This window comes from Barbatula barbatula (genome assembly GCF_947034865.1).
Source record: "Barbatula barbatula genome assembly, chromosome: 11".
Taxonomy (NCBI): domain Eukaryota; kingdom Metazoa; phylum Chordata; class Actinopteri; order Cypriniformes; family Nemacheilidae; genus Barbatula; species Barbatula barbatula.
This window is the reverse complement of record NC_136774.1, coordinates 2,387,384-2,406,666: the sequence shown is the minus strand read 5'-3', so window position 1 is coordinate 2,406,666 and position 19,283 is coordinate 2,387,384. Positions and strand designations below refer to the sequence as shown.

At 42.6% G+C, this 19,283-nt stretch overlaps 1 protein-coding gene across 1 annotated transcript; it reads left to right on the top strand.

Moving 5' to 3' along the window:
- The first annotated feature begins 203 nt into the window (after positions 1 to 203).
- On the top strand, positions 204 to 18,197 carry wdr46 (WD repeat domain 46). Its single transcript, XM_079467792.1, has 14 exons — positions 204 to 289; positions 655 to 831; positions 10,940 to 11,020; positions 11,555 to 11,667; positions 11,968 to 12,055; positions 12,295 to 12,356; positions 12,616 to 12,720; positions 14,605 to 14,755; positions 14,993 to 15,228; positions 15,319 to 15,472; positions 16,200 to 16,350; positions 16,517 to 16,707; positions 17,384 to 17,497; positions 17,945 to 18,197. Exons 1-14 carry the CDS (start codon positions 227 to 229, stop codon positions 18,059 to 18,061), a joined length of 1,803 nt encoding a protein of 600 aa, XP_079323918.1. The 5' UTR covers positions 204 to 226; the 3' UTR covers positions 18,062 to 18,197.
- The last annotated feature ends 1,086 nt before the right edge of the window (positions 18,198 to 19,283 follow it).

The following is a 19,283-nucleotide window of genomic DNA, read 5'->3' as shown; positions in this document are numbered from 1 at the left end:
TTAATATACAGGTTTTCACATCGAAGCTGTGAGTGTAAATTGTAGCATACAAGTGCAAATATTTATTGTACAAAGTCTCAAATTCACATCTACGTGCTCTCGAGTTTTGCTACTATTCTACCTTCATAGAGGGACATTCTGACACCAGTGGGTGGCGGCAGAGCGCCAATTCTTTTGACAACCACAAATAAAACCTCAAGAAGAAGCCGCACATTTCAAAACAAAGATGGCGGCGCTGGTGGAGGATACTGCGAAGAATGCACACGTGGGGAGAAAGAATAAGAAAAAGGTTATTAGACCCGTGTATGCGTTTGAGTATAAATGTGTGTCTTGTGAAACGGAAATATTCATTTTTTAGTAATACTGGAAAGTAACCTTCAAGGAAGAGATGAGGCCAAGAATGCCTGGTTTATTACGTCTCGACATGTGTTCGTGTCAGTGTGTATCCGTAAAGGATTTCTAAAGTGTCACATGTGGAAATATATTTGTATTTGTTGTAATAAAGCAGATCAGAAAACGTAAGAGTTTGATATTAGCAGAAGGTAATACTGTGACGCGTATTCCTTTACCGTAATCTTCACACTAGACTCAGATAAACAGCGGTCACGTGTCTGTGCGGATGATATGAAAACGATATATGTTTATTTCTTATAGCCTGTAAAGCGGTATTGGGAGAAGACCGAAGAGTTAAAAAACAGCGAGCAGAACACTGCAGACGGATCCACATCCACGGAAAACACCGCAGACAGATCCACAGAAAACACCGGAGACAGATCCACAGAAAACACAGGATCAGTCAAAAGAAGGAAAGGTGGACAGATCCCGTACGGGGTAAGTAAATCATATTACACATTCTGTCAAAATGGAGAAAAATGACAAGGGTAAACATACCTATTAAACCCTTTAAGATCTACACTAAGACAATTTAGTGCACAAGATATTGATTTTAGTACAAAAAGCTCTGTTAAAATAAAATATGAGTCTCTCATATAATACATTGTACCCTTATTTTAATCGACAAAAGCATTTTAATTAAAATTCACATTTAACGCAAAAAGTTTGTCTGGGCTTAATGGGTACACCCTTGTTTCTATTAAGCTCACTTCATGTTTAAATAAATCTTGTTTATTTTAAATAAATGTTTTATTTGAAAGTACAGAGTCGATCACAGAAAAAACAGACCACTAAAATAATGTAGCCTATATGTTAAATATTTTTTAGGGCTGTAATCAAAAATGAATCGTAATCGTTAATTTTGTCCTTCATCAATTACTAAAACAAAATAATGGAGGTAAACGATTATTGTGCCGCTTTCCATTTAGCAAGGATCCTCTCTCTCTTTTCTTGTAGTATAAATCCACAGCGCACCCTTTCCTTCACAGTGGGACTCAGCAGGGCTATTTCTGTACATTTATTTTTCAGTTAAATTCAGAGTTTAAAGGCCAAGTTTTTTAATTTTCATGTAATTGTGTTAAATAATCGGGATCTCAATATCGGCCAAAATAATCGAGATTATGATTTGTGTCATAATCGAGCAGCCCTATATTTTCACTGGATGTTTTTTACTTTAAGATGTAGATAACTTTAGATGGATTTTCACAGGCAGGGTTAAATGATGTTTTTGGACAGACCTGACCTAATTGGGATATGGTTTCTTATGGCTCCCACTTTGAACAGATAACATGCCTCTTTCATCTTTGGGCGAAAACTAATTCCATCTAGATTTTGTCATCTTAATGATGTATAAATCCTTTTATAAAAATTATCTTAAAGTGAAAACCATCTGTGATTATTTAAGGCTTGATTGAGAATTTACATAATGGGGATGACCTCAAAGGTTTTAATGAATACGTTTTACATTCAATTTAAAGGACAAGATTTACAAAAAATATTGACAATATCTCTAAAATTATATGTAAATATATTTTGTTTGTATGTTGACATCACTCTGAAGCTCTTCGATTCTCACAGTAGTGGACCCTTTAAGCTTACATTCAAATAATATGAACTCTTTAAAATGACAGCAGTGTAAAACCAAAGACTGTCAATAAACTGTTCATTTATATTCAGTACAATCCAGTAACGCCTGTGAAGTAATGCTGTATGTTACTGTAGAACACAATCTGTTCTGTAGCACCTGCTCTATTTTGAAAAACCAATCTTTTGATTTAATTGTATATATTTCCCACATCCATGTTCCAGGTTATAATACGTAAATGTTTAAACATGAATCTCTTAATTTTGCAGTAAGCGGTGATTCTACCGTAAATAAAGGTGCACATTTAAAGGACTGATCGGATGAACCATTTTTACAAGTTGGCATTATTATTAGGGTCTTAATGAAATATCTGGATCATATTTTGCTTAAACACACTCAATTGGCTGTGTAAACAAAACCCTTTCTGCCTTGTCAAAAACGGCTATACTCACAGCAACACGTTTTGGATCATGTCTCTTTAAATGATTGAGTTACCGCGCACCCCACCCCCCTTTCTGTCTGGCGTGTCAACAAAACACACGTGTAGTACATCGCAATGGTTTAGCTTTCTCGGCGGTTAGTTTCGTTTTAAATGTCTCAAACCCTTCCGTGAACCGCCGCCTTAACGTGGTGGAGGGGTTTGAGTACCCGAGTGACCCTAGGGGCTATGTTGTCGGGGGCTATATGCCCCTGGTAGGGTCTCCCAAGGCAAACAGGTCCTAGGCGACGAGTCAGACTAAGAGTGGTTCAAAAACCTCATATGATGAAAAAGAACTCAAGGACCGTGACGTCGCCCGGTATGGCGCAACCGGGGCACCACCCTGGAGCCAGGGTCGGTGCTCGTATGCGAGCGCCTGGTGGCCGGGCCTTTCCCCACGGGGTCCGGCCGGGCTCAGCCCGAAGGAGCGACGTGGGGCCGCCTTCCCGTGGGCTCACCACGTGCGGGAGGGACCATAGGGGGTCGGTGCGTAGTGGATCGGGCGGCAGTCGGAGGAGAGTGCCTCGACAGCCCGAGCCCTGGACACGGAAGCTAGCTCTAGGGACGTGGAACGTCACCTCGCTGGCGGGGAAGGAGCCTGAGATGGTGCGTGAGGTTGAGAGGTTCCGACTAGAGATAGTCGGGATCACCTCTACGCATGGCTTGGGCTCTGGAACCACACTCCTCGAGAGAGGATGGACACTTCATCACTCTGGAGTTGCCCATGGGGAGAGCCGGCGGGCTGGTGTGGGTCTGCTTATAGCCCCCCAGCTCTCCCGCCATGTGTTGGAGTTTACCCCGGTGAACAAGGGGGTCGTTTCCCTGCGCCTACGGGTCGGGGTTAGGTCTCTCACTGTTGTTTGTGCCTACGGGCCGAACGGCAGTGCAGAGTACCCGACCTTCTTGGAGTCTCTGGGAGGGGTGCTGGAAAGTACTCCGACTGGGGACTCCGTCGTCCTACTGGGGGACTTCAACGCCCATATCGGCAACGACAGTGACACCTGGAGGGGCGTGATTGGGAGGAACGGCCCCCCTGATCTGAACCCGAGGGGTGTTCAGTTATTGGACTTCTGTGCTAGTCACAGTTTGTCTATAACGAACACCATGTTCAAGCATAAGGGTGTCCATCAGTGCACGTGGCACCAGGACACCCTAGGCCGCAGGTCAATGATCGACTTTGTGGTCGTTTCATCTGACCTGCGACCATATGTTTTGGACACTCGGGTTAAGAGAGGGGCGGAGCTGTCAACTGATCACCACCTGGTGGTGAGTTGGATCCGATGGCAGGAGAGGAAGCTGGACAGACTCGGCAGACCCAAACGTACTGTAAGGGTCTGCTGGGAACCTCTGGCCGAGTCTCCTGTCAGAGAGATCTTTAACTCCCACCTCCGGCAGAGCTTCAACCAGATCCCGAGGGAGGCTGGAGACATTGAGTCCGAGTGGACCATGTTCTCCGCCTCCATTGTCGAAGCGGCCACTCGGAGCTGTGGCCGTAAGGTCTCCGGTGCCTGTCGAGGCGGGAATCCCCGAACCCGGTGGTGGACACCGGAAGTAAGGGAAACCGTCAAGCTGAAGGAGTCTTATCAGGCCTGGTTGGCTTGTGGGACTCCTGAGGCAGCTGACAGGTACCGGCAGGCCAAGCGGACTGCTGCCCGGGTGGTTGTGGAGGCAAAAACTCGGGCCTGGGAGGAGTTTGGGGAGGCCATGGAGAAGGACTATCGACTGGCCTCGAAGAGATTCTGGCAAACCGTCCGGCGCCTCAGGAGAGGGAAACAGTGCCCTACCAACGCTGTTTACAGTTGAGGTGGGAGGCTGTTGACCTCAACTCGGGATGTCGTCGGACGGTGGAAGGAGTACTTCGAGGATCTCCTCAATCCCACCGTCACGTCCTCCATTGAGGAAGCAGAGGCTGAGGGCTCAGAGGTGGACTCGTCCATCACCCAGGCCGAAGTCACTGAGGTAGTCAAGAAACTCCTCAGTGGCAAGGCACCGGGGGTGGATGAGATTCGCCCTGAGTACCTCAAGTCTCTGGATGTTGTGGGGCTGTCTTGGCTGACACGCCTCTGCAGCATCGCGTGGCGGTCGGGGACAGACCGGGGTGGTGGTCCCTCTTTTTAAGAAGGGGGACCGGAGGGTGTGTTCCAACTACAGGGGGATCACACTTCTCAGCCTTCCCGGGAAAGTCTATGCCAGGGTACTGGAGAGGAGAATACGGCCGATAGTAGAACCTCGGATTCAGGAGGAAGAGTGTGGTTTTCGTCCAGGCCGTGGAACGCTGGACCAGCTCTACACCCTCTACAGCAGGGGTGTCAAAGTCAAATGGACGGAGGGCCAAATAAAAAATTTAGCTACAAGCCGAGGGCCGGACTGTTCGAATGTTCATTGAAAAATTTTTAAATGACGCATATAGTCTAGTGAACCTAATTGAACCTACTGAAAACCTAACAAATATATTCCAATATGATCAGATAAATAAAGCAATATTTTCTTATGGCTCTAAATATGTGATTGCACAGTAATGTTCACTTGTTTGAGGTTGAGGGTGAAACAGTCGTGTTATGGTCAAAGTAATTGTTATATTTTTAATCTGAATTTAAATTAAACACTCTCTGACCTGTTTGATGAATTTATGAATTATATTATGAATAATAGCCATGTAAAATGAATTTAAAATCTATTCTGTTTCACCACAGAAATATGCTTAGTGTAGCTGCTAAAACAACCAAAAACATGGTATATGATTAAAATGTTACATACAGTGTTACTCAGAGGCAATGCTCCACTATGAATAATGTTGAACTGAACGGAGTAAAAACTCTAAATATGTGATTGCACAGTAATGTTCACTTGTTTGAGGTTGAGGGTGATACTTGGTGGTGTCCCATCTTTTCCACAAGTTCATCAATGTTCGGGGTAAGGCTCTGAGCTGAGGAAATCCTCAGAATTGAGTGGAGGTGTTCAGCAGTAAGTCGACTTCTTTGTGATGTTTTGTTCAGGTTCATCAAAGAAAACAGTTGTTCACACAGGTATGTGCTGCCAAACATAGACAACGTTTGAGCAGCCTGGATGCGCAGCTGGGGCATTGTGTCGGGGAGGAAACGGGCGAACTCCGCAGCACCCACTGTCGCATATTTTGCCCTCAGTGCATCATTGCATTGGAGGTCAATCAACTCCATTTGGAGGTTTGGTGGTGAGCTTTCCACGTCAACAGCAAATGGGTTACCGAGCAGTTCCAACCTGCTTTTTTGTGCTTCAAAGTCAGCAAATCGGCGTCGAAAGTCAGCGGCAAGCATACCTATTTTATCAGCCAACTGTGCGCTCGGGAACGCACTGGTAGAGAGCTTCTCTTTCATGGTCTGGCAGCTGGGAAAGTGGCTCAAATTTTCTTTCTGCATCTGCGTCTCCCACAGAGTCAGTTTGGTTTTAAATGCCTTCACTGTACTGTACATATCAGAGATGACATGATCCCGACCCTGCAGCTGCAAGTTCATTGCATTCAGATGACTCGTAATGTCACACAGAAAAGCCATTTCACACAGAAACATTTCGTCTCGGAGTTGTGTTGTGTCTTTCCCTTTGCTGTCCAAGAACAGACAAATCTCCTCACGAAGCTCGAAACATCTTTGAAGCACCTTTCCCTGGCTTAGCCATCGCACCTCTGTGTGATAAGGCAAATCACCATGCTCCGTTTCTAACTCCGTCAGAAATGCCTTGAACTGGCGGTGATTCAAACCTTTGGCTCTGATAAAGTTAACTGTGCGCGTGATGATGCTCATTACATGCTCCATTTTCAAGGCTTTACCGCACAACGCTTCCTGGTGTATGATACAATGATAAGCTGTCAGCTCACCTGTCGCGTTTTCCTCTTGCATCTTTTCCCGTATCTTCGCCACCAGTCCGCTCCTGTGTCCACACATCGCAGGTGCTCCGTCAGTTGTCAAACCCACGAGTTTTTCCCAAGGCAGCTCCATCTCATTTACACATCTTGACACCTCTTCATACAAATCATGCCCCGTAGTTGTGCCATGCATAGGACGTAAAGCCAAAAACTCCTCTGTCACGCTTAGGCTGGAGTCCACTCCGCGGATGAAAATTGACAACTGGGCAATGTCAGAAATGTCGGTGCTCTCATCCACAGCCAAGGAATATGCAATGAAATCTTTTCCCTTTTTCACAAGCTGCTCTTTTAGATTGATGGACAACTGGTCTACTCTCTCGGCAATGGTGTTTCTGCTCAGACTCACATTTAAAAAGAGTTGCCTTTTTTCTGGGCAAACTTCGTCACAAACTTTAATCATGCAGTTTTTGATGAAATCCCCCTCCGTAAATGGCCGGGCTGATTTAGCGATCTCTTCTGCCAAAATAAAACTGGCCTTGACAGCAGCCTGGCCTTGTGATTTGGCTTTTTTGAACAGAGCCTGTCGAGATTTGAGGCCTCGTTTTAATTCCTCTGCCTTTTGTAGCCTTTGTTCCATGTCCATATTCTTGTTTTTGTCCGCGTGTTTCGTTTCATAATGTCGTCTCAGATTATACTCTTTCAGTACCGCCACACTTTCTCCACACAGAAGACACACAGGTTTTCCAGCTACCTCCGTGAACATATACTCCGACTCCCACCTTGTTTGAAACCCCCGGTTCTCAGTGTCCACCTTCCGTTTTGCCATTTTTGATGGGTATCTGAAAGTTAATTTTACTGTGATGCTGACGACTGCTGTGCCAATAAATATTGAAATGAAGCAGCCTACTGCTCGGTGCGTCACCGTTGCATTGTGGGAAATGTAGTATTGGTGCGTGTAAAAGATCTGCGGGCTGCCGGCTTGCTGCGGTCTGCGGGCCGGTTCTAATAATAAATCAAGATCATCCCAGGGGCCGTAAAAAACCTTCTCGCGGGCCGGATGTGGCCCGCGGGCCTTGACTCTGACATATGTGCTCTACAGGGTGCTGGAGGGTTCATTGGAGTTTGCTCAACCAATCCACATGTGTTTTGTGGATTTGGAGAAGGCATTCGACTGTGTCCCTCGTAGCATCCTGTGGGGGGTGCTTCGGGAGTATGGGGTCTGTGGTCCTTTGCTAAGGGCTGTCAGGTCCCTGTACGGCCGAAGCAGGAGCTTGGTTCGCATTGCCGGCAGTAATTCTGACTTGTTCCCAGTGCATGTCGGACTCCGGCAGGGCTGTCACCGGTTCTGTTCGTAATTTTTATGGACAGAATTTCTAGGCGCAGCCGGGGGCCGGAGGGTGTCAGGTTTGGGGACGACACGATCTCGTCTCTGCTATTTGCGGATGATGTTGTCGTGTTGGCCCCTTCAAACCAGGACCTTCAGCATGCACTGGGACGGTTTACAGCAGAGTGTGAAGCGGCTGGAATGAAAATCAGTACCTCCAAATCCGAGGCCATGGTCCTCAGTCGGAAAAGGGTGGCTTGCCCACTTCAGGTTGGTGGAGAGTTCCTTCCTCAAGTGGAGGAGTTTAAGTATCTCGGGGTCTTGTTCACGAGTGAGGGAAGGATGGAACGGGAGATTGACAGACGGATCGGTGCAGCTTCTGCAGTAATGCGGTCGATGTACCGGTCCGTCGTGGTAAAGAAAGAGCTGAGCCGCAAGGCGAAGCTCTCAATTTACCGGTCAATCTACGTTCCTACTCTCACCTATGGTCATGAGCTTTGGGTCATGACCGAAAGGACAAGATCCCGGATACAGGCGGCTGAAATGAGCTTCCTCCGCAGGGTGGCTGGGCGATCCCTTAGAGATAGGGTGAGAAGCTCGGTCACCCGGGAGGAGCTGGGAGTAGAGCTGCTGCTCCTCCACATCGAGAGGGGTCAGCTGAGGTGGCTTGGGCATCTGTTACGGATGCCTCCTGGACGCCTTCCCTGGAAGGTGCTCCGGGCCCGTCCGACCGGGAGGAGACCCCGGGGAAGACCTAGGACACGCTGGTGGGACTATGTCTCCCGGCTGGCCTGGGAACGCCTCGGTGTCCCCCCGGAAGAGCTGGAGGAAGTGTCTAGGGCAGGGCTCTTCAATAGGCGGCTCGCAGGCCACATCCGGCCCGCAAATGATTTTTTTTGGCCCGCTTGATGCACTAAAAGTGTATTCAGTTTCATTTGGGTTGGAATGACATCACCGCACGAAAACACACAAAGCACTCTGATCTCACATAGCTCTCGCGGTACTCCATCAGCCAATCACAATGCTGGCGCGAAAATGCAAACGGCGCAGGTTCATTGACAGCTAGTGACAAGGGTTGACAGCGAAATCATGGCGATTGTAAAAAAGAGAAAGGTAGACACAGAATATTTAAAAGAATGGACTTAACAGTTTTGTTTTATTTTGCCTGACCACCACAATGCAAAGCCAACGTGTTTATTATGCACAAGACCGTGGCGGTCTGCAAGAATGATAACTTGAAACGGCATTTCGGGGCATTGCGCAGAAATTTCAAATGCAGTTATCCGGAACATTCTGAAAGCCTGTAACCGCAGCATTCTTACGTGTGGCTTGGAACCTGGCAAAGGCCAAAAAACCGTTCACTGACGCCGAATTAATTAAAACCTGTGCAACTGACATGGTGGATAAACTTCTAAATCACGACGCGAAAATAAAGAAAATGGTAACGGAGCAGGTTCCATTATCTGATTGCACAGCAACAAGAAGAGTGGAGCCATTGGCGGGTGAGTGCCTGTCTAATCTGTTATAAGACATAAAGAAAGCAGAAGCCATATCACTCGCAATAGACTCGTCTCGCGAACTAACCGACATTGCACAGCGGTGTTTGTCCGATTTTTTTTATGGGAAGGATTTCCGCGAAGAGCTGATTTGTTTGCTGCTGATGCATGGCCGCACAACCGGTGAAATACTTTTTAATGAACTAACGGAGTTCTTTAAAAATAATGAATTAGATTTGAGCAAAGTTGTTTCTGTCATTACTGACGGGGCTCCCTCAATGGTTGGACATCAAAAAGGCCTGATAAGCACTAGCTTCATAAATCGGTGTTGAAAAATGAAAGAGACGATGGATGCAGTCACGAGGCTGGTAAACTTTATTCGCGAGAGCTCGAGTCTGCCACATCGTCGTTTCCGAGCTCGTCGTGTGCTGAAGAGAGTTTGTGAATATAATGTTACTGTTTTATCAAAACTGAGGAAATAGAACTAATAAAAAACATATTTATATTGTGATTTTTTTTTAAAACAAATAAACAACTGTAAAAAAAAAATAATAATAATAATGACAATAATAATAATAATAGCAGAACAAACATTGTAGTTATCCAATTATAGTCGGTGGCCCTTGACTTGCTATTGTTAGTAGAATTTGGCCCTTGGTGAAAACTAATTGAGGAACCCTGGTCTAGGGTAAGGGATGTCTGGGCATCTCTGCTTAGACTGCTGCCCCCGCGACCCGGCCCCGGATAAGCGGTAGAAAATGAATGAATGTCTCAAATCTTTCGTCCGGAGACAAAAAAGCCAGTCACAGCACATCCTAATGTGCTCGCGTTGTGCGTGTGTGCTTGCCTAAAATCCACGGAATTGCGCACCTGCAGATCTCAGCGGAATTACGTGGTTTTTCGTGCTTGTCATTGACAAGTTATAACGGTACACGCAACGTGAGAGCATAACTAGTATGCTGTGATAGATTTTTCAGCTTAAGGATGAATGATCTGAGACGTTTAAAACTAACCCCAGTGTTCACCCCTGTTCATGAGCAAAACAATAGTGACAGCTTGCCGCCGCTAAACATATTAACACACATAATGTGTTAACATACATACAGCTTAACTCCAAGTGCCCATCTGCCAAATAACATTTAAATATAGAGTGAGTTTAACACTGGCTGTTCTATTCAGCCCGTGACTGACTTCGATTATAGCACTTAAACACAGAAACTGGGGTTTTCATGCGATGACTCCTTTAAGGGGAATCTTTATCTTTACACCTCCAATAATAATACAAACACTTTTTTTATTTACCAGCTAATAGTAATAGTGGACACAAAACACCTTTCTGTAGTGCACTGTAAACGGCTCTATAAATGACTTTTATGGGGGATTTATTAAATATATGTATACATCAAGAGAACAGCTGTATATAACAGAGAGAGACTCACACTTTACTCCAGTGGCTCTTGTCAAATACATATTCATTGATTTAACCAGGATCAGAGGCAGACGTGTGTGGAATCAGTGCTTTACAGCAATAACAACAGCGTTAAACAGGTCAAGTACCACAGTTTGAGAACCACTGGTTAAAGACATCAAGTATGATAATACATACATTTTTATATGTATGTGAAATAAATCTGGTATCATAAAGTATCAGGGCTTTGTGTGCTTGCTTATTTCTTGTACTTCAGGACTACCATACACTAGGGTATAACTGACTTCAAGACTAATGGGTTCATTTCCTTCAGTGCATAGCTTTATGGTATCATTTAAAAGTGCCGCGGTCTCTGATATGACTCTTCATCTTTTGTTCATGCTGTTATTCGTTTAGAAAGAAGACCCTTTCCCTGGTGAGGCCCCTATACCACAGGAACAGCTTCAGAAGTACCAGAGAGGAAGTAAACACAATGTGGTGAGTCTGGATACACATTAAAAGTGTTCAAATTTTACTCAATCAAATATAAACAAAGATTCTGAAGAAGTCTTGTTTGTTAAATAATGTACGGTAGGTAAATACTGCAAATAATGTTTCATCATAAATGTAAATTCATCATAAATGAAGGGAGTTTTCATGATAATTCCCATTGCTGTAAGGTTTTTGTCTCTGGATGTTTTAACTGTAATGTATCAATATTTGTACGGTAGTACGGTAAATAATACCATGATGCGAAAACATCACTTTAAATAATTTGTTATTTTCTTTATTTAGAAATAAGAATTGAGTGCTTGATTATTCAATTGTAATAATATCACAATGATTTAATTGTAATGTCTCTTTATATACATTGGTAATATTAACGTTTGACTGCATTGATATTTTCTGAATATTTTGTGACTGTAAATAAAGCAATTTCAATATGTGTCATGAGCTTCAGCCTGATAGAATCACTGACAGTTGTTGCGTTTATTTCATGACCTTAAAGTTTTGCTCTGTTTTTGTGTTCAGCCTAAAGGGGCTCAGCGGAAGCTTAAGGAGGCCATTGCCTGGTCTGAGAAGGTGTCTGAACTTGCACAGAAACAAGCCGCACGATATGACCTACTACTACCAGAGGATGCTGGGTAATATACTTCACTTTGACTCTTCAGGCATGCTGACCATATATCCTGACAAATAGTCAGGGAAAAGAATCTGTGATTAATGAAATGAGACGGAGTTGTCTCATCCATCAATTCTCACATGCTGGTTTGTGAAACATTATATCAGATCAGATCTCTTGTGATTCATGGAAGTCATCCAAGTTTGAAGATGAGAAGTTAATGACAACACTTTCAGTTTTATGAACTGACGCTTTTTCATTTAAGAATTTAAAGCACACTGGCAAACACATGCAAAGCTGATCTATGTCTCTCCGTCATCAGGTTCCTGGAAGGAGACGAGGATGAAGACACATGCAGGATCTCTCAAGAGGACATAGCCGATGCGGTTGACATCACTTCTGGATCAAAGGTGATATAAAAGGCAGTATTTCTTCTGAACACTTCTGTGAACTACAGCCAGTAAACGTATTTCTGTGTTTGACTATGTATATGATGTAAATTGCTACCGGAGGAAAACTGGTTCATTGGTCTTGATGCAGTATGTTTGGAAATTAGACAGACCTCACCTCGACTTTTATGTGCTGCATCATTGAAAACCACAGTTGGTTTTATCTCGCGTGTTCAGTTAATGTGTTTCTCTCCCCACAGTATTTCAACCTGAATCTTTCCCAGTTTGGACCTTATAGGCTTGACTACAGCAGAACTGGACGGTCAGTGCTTAAAAAGTATTTTTGAATAGTAGGTTAAGTTATTATACTATGGGGATTTCAGTTAGCGTAAAGAATGCAAAAGTATACATTTGAACACCAAAATTCATGATAAATGGATAGATATACAGTATGCATTCATGTATGTTAAATGTTGAAACATGTATTACAATGATGCCAATACTGAAATAATTGAAAAGAAAAAATATAAGTTCTTTACACTGTATATTATACAACCTTGACAGTTTTGTCTTTATAACAGGCATCTGCTATTGAGCGGGAAAAGAGGTCATGTCGCCTGTATCGAGTGGCAGTCTAAAAATCTTACGTGCGAGATCAACGTCATGGAAACGGTGAATGACATCAAGTGCGTGCACATTTCCATTTTCAGCCGTTAAATAACTATCTTGCTATATGTGACCCTGGACCACGAAACGGTCTTAAGTTGCACAGGTATATTTGTGGCAATAGCCAACAAAACATTCATCGATCAAAATGATCTATTTTCTCTTTTGCCAAAAGTCATTAGGATGTTAAGTAAAGATAGTTTGTCAATTTCCTACTGTAAATATATAAACTTTGTGAGTGGTTGCAGCAAAATTGCTAACAAAGATGGCCAGAAATACGCCTGCAAACTTCACTGCTGCCCAGTCTTTGGGAATTACCCACTCAAGTTTGGTATCTATGTAAAGATTAGAACTTCTGCTTTTGGGTTCATGTGCTCTCCACCACATACAGTGCATCCGGAAAGTATTCACAGCGCTTGACTTTTGTCATGTTACAGCCTTATTCCAATATGGATTCAATTCATTAATTTCCTCAAAATTCTACAAACAATACCCCATAATGACAACATGAAAGAAGTTTGTTTGAAATCTTTGCAAATGTATTAAAAATAAAAAAAGCACGTGTACATAAGTATTCACAGCCATGTGCAGTTTCTCCCATTCGTCATAGCAAGATCTCTCAAGCTCCATCAGGTTGGATGAGGAGCGTCGGTGCACAGCCTTTTTCAGATCTCTCCAGAGATGTTCAATCGGGTTCATTCTGGGCTCTGGCTGGGCCACTCAAGGACATTCAAAGAGTTGTCCTGTAACCGCTCCTTTGTTATCTTGGCAGTGTGCTTAGGGTCATTGTCCTGACCTTCGTCCCTATCTGAGGTCCAGAGCGCTCTGGAACAGGTTTTCATCGAGGATGTCTCTGTACTTTGCAGCAATCATCTTTCCCTCAATCCTGACTAGTCTCCCAGTTCCTGCTGCTGAAAAACATCACCACAGCAGGCTGCCACCACCATGCTTCACTGTAGGGATGGTATTGGCCAGGTGATGAGCGGTGCCTGGTTTCCTCCAGACATGACACGTGCCATTCAGGCCGAAGAGTTCAATCTTTTTTTCATCAGACTAGAGAATTTAGTTTCTCATGGTCTGAGAGTTCTTCAGGGGCCTTTTGGCAAACTCCAGGCGGGCTGTCATGTGCCCTTTACTGAAGAGTGGCTTCCATCTGGCCACTCTGCCATAGAGGCTTGATTGGTGGAGTCCTGCAGAGATGGTTGTTCTTCTGGATGGTTCTCCTCTCTCCACCATCGGGTTCTTGGTCACCTCCCTGACTAAGGCCCTTCTCCCCTGATCGCTTATTTTTTGTCGGGAGGCAGCTCTAGGAAGACTCCTGATGGTTCCAAACGTCTTCCATTGACGGATGATGGAGGCCACTGTGCTCATTGGGACCTTCAATGCTGCAGACATTGTTCTGTACCCTTCCCCAGATCTGTGCTTTGGTACAATCCTGTCTACAGACAATTCCTTGGACTTCATGGCTTGGTCTGTGCTCTGACATGCACTGTTAACTGTGAGACCTTATATAGACAGGTCTGATCAACTGAATTTACCACAGGTGGACTCCAATCAAGTTGTAGAAACATCTCAAGGAAGATCAGTGGAAACAGGAGGCACCTGAGCTCAATTTTGATTGTCATGGCAAAAGCTGTGATTTCGTTTTTTGTTTTTAATAAATTTGCAAAGATTTCGGACAAACTTCATTCATGTTGTCATTATGGGGTATTGTTTGTAGATTTGAGGAAAATAATTAATTGAATACATTTTGGAATAAGCGATAGGCCAATAGAGAGTGTAAAAACATCTGTTTCTTCGGTAGGGAGCAATAAGCAATATGTCATACAGGAGCAATAATACACAGTTACTAGTTTCAACATCACATATTCTGATGTGATGTAAACGCTGTGCTGTACTATCAGGTGGCTCCACACAGAGGCCATGTTTGCTGTGGCACAGAAGAAGTGGCTTTACATCTATGACTCTGAAGGCATCGAACTCCACTGTGTGAAGAAATTCAATGATGTCTTGAAAATGGAATTTCTGCCCTATCACTTCATTCTGGCTACAGCGGTGAGTCAGCAACTTATATTTTCAAGCTACACCCAATTCTGAAATTGAGTCAATTATTGACTGCAGATCCATTTCATCATAATACTATTTATTAGAAATCTGATTCGCAGTCAGACATCTTGCATCTCATCTCATGATGGTTTTCACAAGTCATGTCCACCAATTACTTTAGGGCGACTTTGAATATCTCACCCCGTTACTGTCAGTTAAGCTAATGTTAATTTCTTTATCTTTCAGAGCGCCACGGGCTTTCTGCAATATCTAGATGTGTCGGTGGGTAAGGAGATCGCGGCCATCTGCACAAAATCTGGACGCCTAGACGTGATGTCACAGAATCCCTATAATGCAGTAATTCACTTGGGCCACTCAAACGGTACTGTAAGCCTGTGGTCGCCCAATCAGAAAGAGCCGCTTGTAAAGATGCTGTGCCATCGGGGGGCCGTTCGTTCCTTAACAGTGGATAAAACCGGCACGTGAGTATCACCAAATACTTATGCGCACATCAAAAATGAACCTTCAGCTTTGAACTCAGACGATAAACAATACAACTTTGTTTAATGCAGGTACATGGTGACATCAGGTCTGGATAGAAAGCTTAAGGTGTATGACATCAGAGCTTTTAAACCTCTTCATTCTTACTTTCTGCCTGCCGGAGCCTCTTGCCTGTCTCTGAGCCAGAAAGGACTGCTCAGTGCGGCCACTGGAGATGTTGTACAGGTACTTGTGGGAGTGTGACGTTTTCCTGGATTCTTTGTTCTTAAAACAGCCCTGAAATCAGATCAGTCGACAGCACTATTAATCATGTTAAACACATAGAAGTATGTTTACTACTTGGGTTGGGCTGTATGACAAACGGAGCCCTTTCCTTGGTACCACGGTTAAAATTTAACCCAATCCCCAACCTGCTGTTCTTAATTTGTGTTCTCATGAAACAGGTCATTGCATCAGTTATAGCCTCCTATTCAAGTCCAGTCTTGGTCTGTCACAAAAACAAGAGTGTGAACCAACCTTAAGTTGTTCCAGACCTGTATACATTTCTTTGTTTTGTTTGACACAAAGAAAGATATTAAGAAAGATGTTAGCAACCGAGATTTCTGAGGCACCATTGACTGCCATAGTAGAAACATTAGAATGGTAGTCAAAGGTTTGTTTTGCTAGATTTAACAAAAAAATACAATAATTATTTCTACTATGGTAGTCAATGGTCAACATTCCTTTTACAAAGTCCACTTTTAACCATGCTATAAAGTATCAGAAGACATTTGACACTTTCCTGAGGAATTCTACAGTATATCATGCTAAAAAGAAAACATTATTTGCAAACTTTATTCAAATATCTGCCCAGCTATAAGAGCCCAGCCCTCTGTACAACTGTTACAGTACCACGATTGTAGTGTGATGTGTTTTTTTAATTAAAATAATCATATTTTGTGTGTATGTGAAGGTTTATCAGAACGTTTGGGGAGCCAGTCCTGTATCCAAACCCTACATGGCCCATCGTGTGCGAGGGCAGGTTTGGGGTCTTGCTTACTGCCCCTTTGAAGATGTTCTTGGAGTTGGACATGGAGAGGGATTTACCAGCATGATTGTTCCAGGTCAGACATAAATAATTTACCTACCAATTAAAAATGCTTTATTTTACCCAATAATCTTGTGCACAACCATGTATCTGTTTGTTCTGAATTCTGAACACTATCATGATGTTAAAGTGCCAAGGGAGCAGAGTCTTTAATATGTTGCATGTTGAATCTATCTGACCAGGTGCGGGAGAACCAAACTTTGACGCTCTTGACACAAACCCCTATCGCAGTGCTAAACAGAGGCAGGAATGGGAGGTCAAGGCTCTTCTGGAGAAGGTGCAGCCCGAGCTGATAGGTTTGGACCCCGGACAGCTGGGGAAAGTGGACCAGGCCAGCTTTGAGCAGAGGCACAAGGAAAGAGTGGACATTTTGGTTAGTTCAGCATTCATATGTCCATGAATGTGATTTTGCATGAGGTCTATTTTGGGGACTATTGACATTTTAGGCAGTAAAACAAATACTTACTTATGAACATTTGTAAAAAAAAAAAGGATTTTAAATATATTCTTTCACAATGGAAATAATAATTAGCTTTGTCAACAGTTAAAATGTAATTCTATTTTTTGGTTTTCCCTGTAATGGTGAAGTGGCACCAATTGTGTACAGCGCAAACTATAACCAATGTGTGGTTCAAAAACAGACCAATATACCCAACCACAGCACCACTGCTGATTGTTGGTGTCCTGCCAACACGGTGGGGAAAAAAAACCCTGCCAACTACATGGGTCTGTCAATAATTAGAGGATGAACACATTTATTAGTCTATTTTTTATTAGCTTTATAGATAATCATACTGTAGTGTGATAAATATTGAACAGTGTATTTAATACCTGCTCATATGTGGCACATGCATATACACAGCAGTTGCATTTATTCTGTATTTACGATTATGATATTGTTTAAACCCCAGTGATGAATGACTCTATGCAGTGCATGTAGGTGGCTCATTGACGTCACAATGCAAAAAAGTGGCAAACAGTGTTCCAATATTTTGTCAATTTATTATTGGTGGTTTGATCTGACGAGTGTGTATTTGTGTTCTTTTCAGGGTTATGATCCATTGGCAAAAGAAAAATTTAAACCAAGGTCGAAGAAAAAAGGACGAAGCTCTGCTGGTGCTGTAGAGAAACGAAAGAGGAAAGTGGCATACGAGGATCAGAGGGTATGACTTATTGTTTCTGTTTCTCATTTACAGTTAATTACATTTGGAATGCACTAGGGCAAGGGTACTCAAGGGTCGAGAGAGCCCCACATTCCAACCATATCTCACACAAAGTGCATCCAAAACTTATCACAATAAATGAATCGATGAAATGTATCAAAGCAATTTTGGACTGATATAATACAATGAACTGGACAAAATTTTGTTTATACATTTGACATGGTTGACATTTTATTTGACATTGTCGTTTTGTGTAATTTAACTTTTTATGGACAGGCCTATATAATAGCTACATGTTGATTTTATGACAGAACATATTTTCTTTGTGTAATAAAAGCCAGAGTAGACAAAAGTGACAAGACAACTTTTAGCTTCTATCTTGAACCTCTCTAGTATGTAATGGAAATCAATCTAATTGAAATCTGGTGTCTGTCCAAAACCTCTCAGGATGTGATTCGACAAAACGTGAAAGAGCTAATGAAACTGCAGAAGGAGAAATCCAGTGAAAGGCAGCAGTTGGAGAAGTCGTCGACACTCGACCGTTTCAGAAAACAGGACAAATAGCCTTCAGAGCACACGGACACCAAGTGCTGTCATTTCATAACAAAAATGTATGGATGTTATTTTTTATTGTTCCCTGAGTGTTGCTTGTTTAATAAAATACCAACACAAGCCACTAAACTTGTGAATGTTTTTCTTATAACTGATTTCAGTCGTTTAAATGGTACATTTTTATGTTTGTGTTAACATGTCGTATTGAAGATCTATTATTTACATTACCATTATGTAATGGTGTTTATTGAAGCGTTTTACGTGCTGTAGGGTGTGTTTCACTGACAGAATTGCTACAATTATGTGAATAGTCTTTTTGAATAGTCAAACAATCCAAAGAAAGCATCTTTGAAACTAAATTAAAGTTGCATACAAAATAAGATAAACAAAAAAATCAAACAAATTTTTTTTTGCAGCAGATGCATTGCCAAAATGAATGAATGGGTCAGATTGACAAAAACTGCAGTTCACTTCAATGTCTGGGTTCTATTTCCTGAGAAAGGCTTTAGTCCGCTAACATTTATGAATCAGTTAAAATGTTATTTATCTTATTTTGGTAAGCAGATACTTGTGAGGTAAAGTCCATACTTTCTCCAAAGATATATTCACAGTACATAATGTATTGTTGTTAACTCTTTCCGGAGCTGTGATTTTATAGTTATTCTTTTGTTGGAAAGACAAAATTTTTCAGTCACTAGCAAATATAAAAGATGATTGAATCATTTAGTTTGCTATTGGGGGCTGAAAAGTTATTTGAAAAGCTTTATTTGATTTGGTTGAAACAAAGAATTTTTTTATATAACTTAATAATTGTAGTTTTCATAAAATGTTTCGATCGTTAAATATATGTTTTAACATTTAAAGTGTTTGGTTAAGCCACTTAAAGGTACTACACATGAGGTTGGCACCACCTCTGCCTCGTTTTGAGCATGGACAAACCCTGACCGTGCACGGTAAGAAACTGACTGATAACGCACCGCTTCCGACGTTTTGTGAGTGAGCATAGTTTCAAAGAGAGCCCACTGTTAGTCCTGCACGCTCGGTCTCAGAAACATGAATTCATTTGCATTATTTCTACATGAAATCAGGGTCTGATTCTCAAAATGTTGTTGAAATATGAAAGTTATTTAGGTTAGTGGTGTTTCAAGCTTTTCATTTTAGTTTTTGTCAAATGCATCCAAAGCACAAATGATTATACATTTAAATACACTACAAAATAATTCAGCTGTCTTCA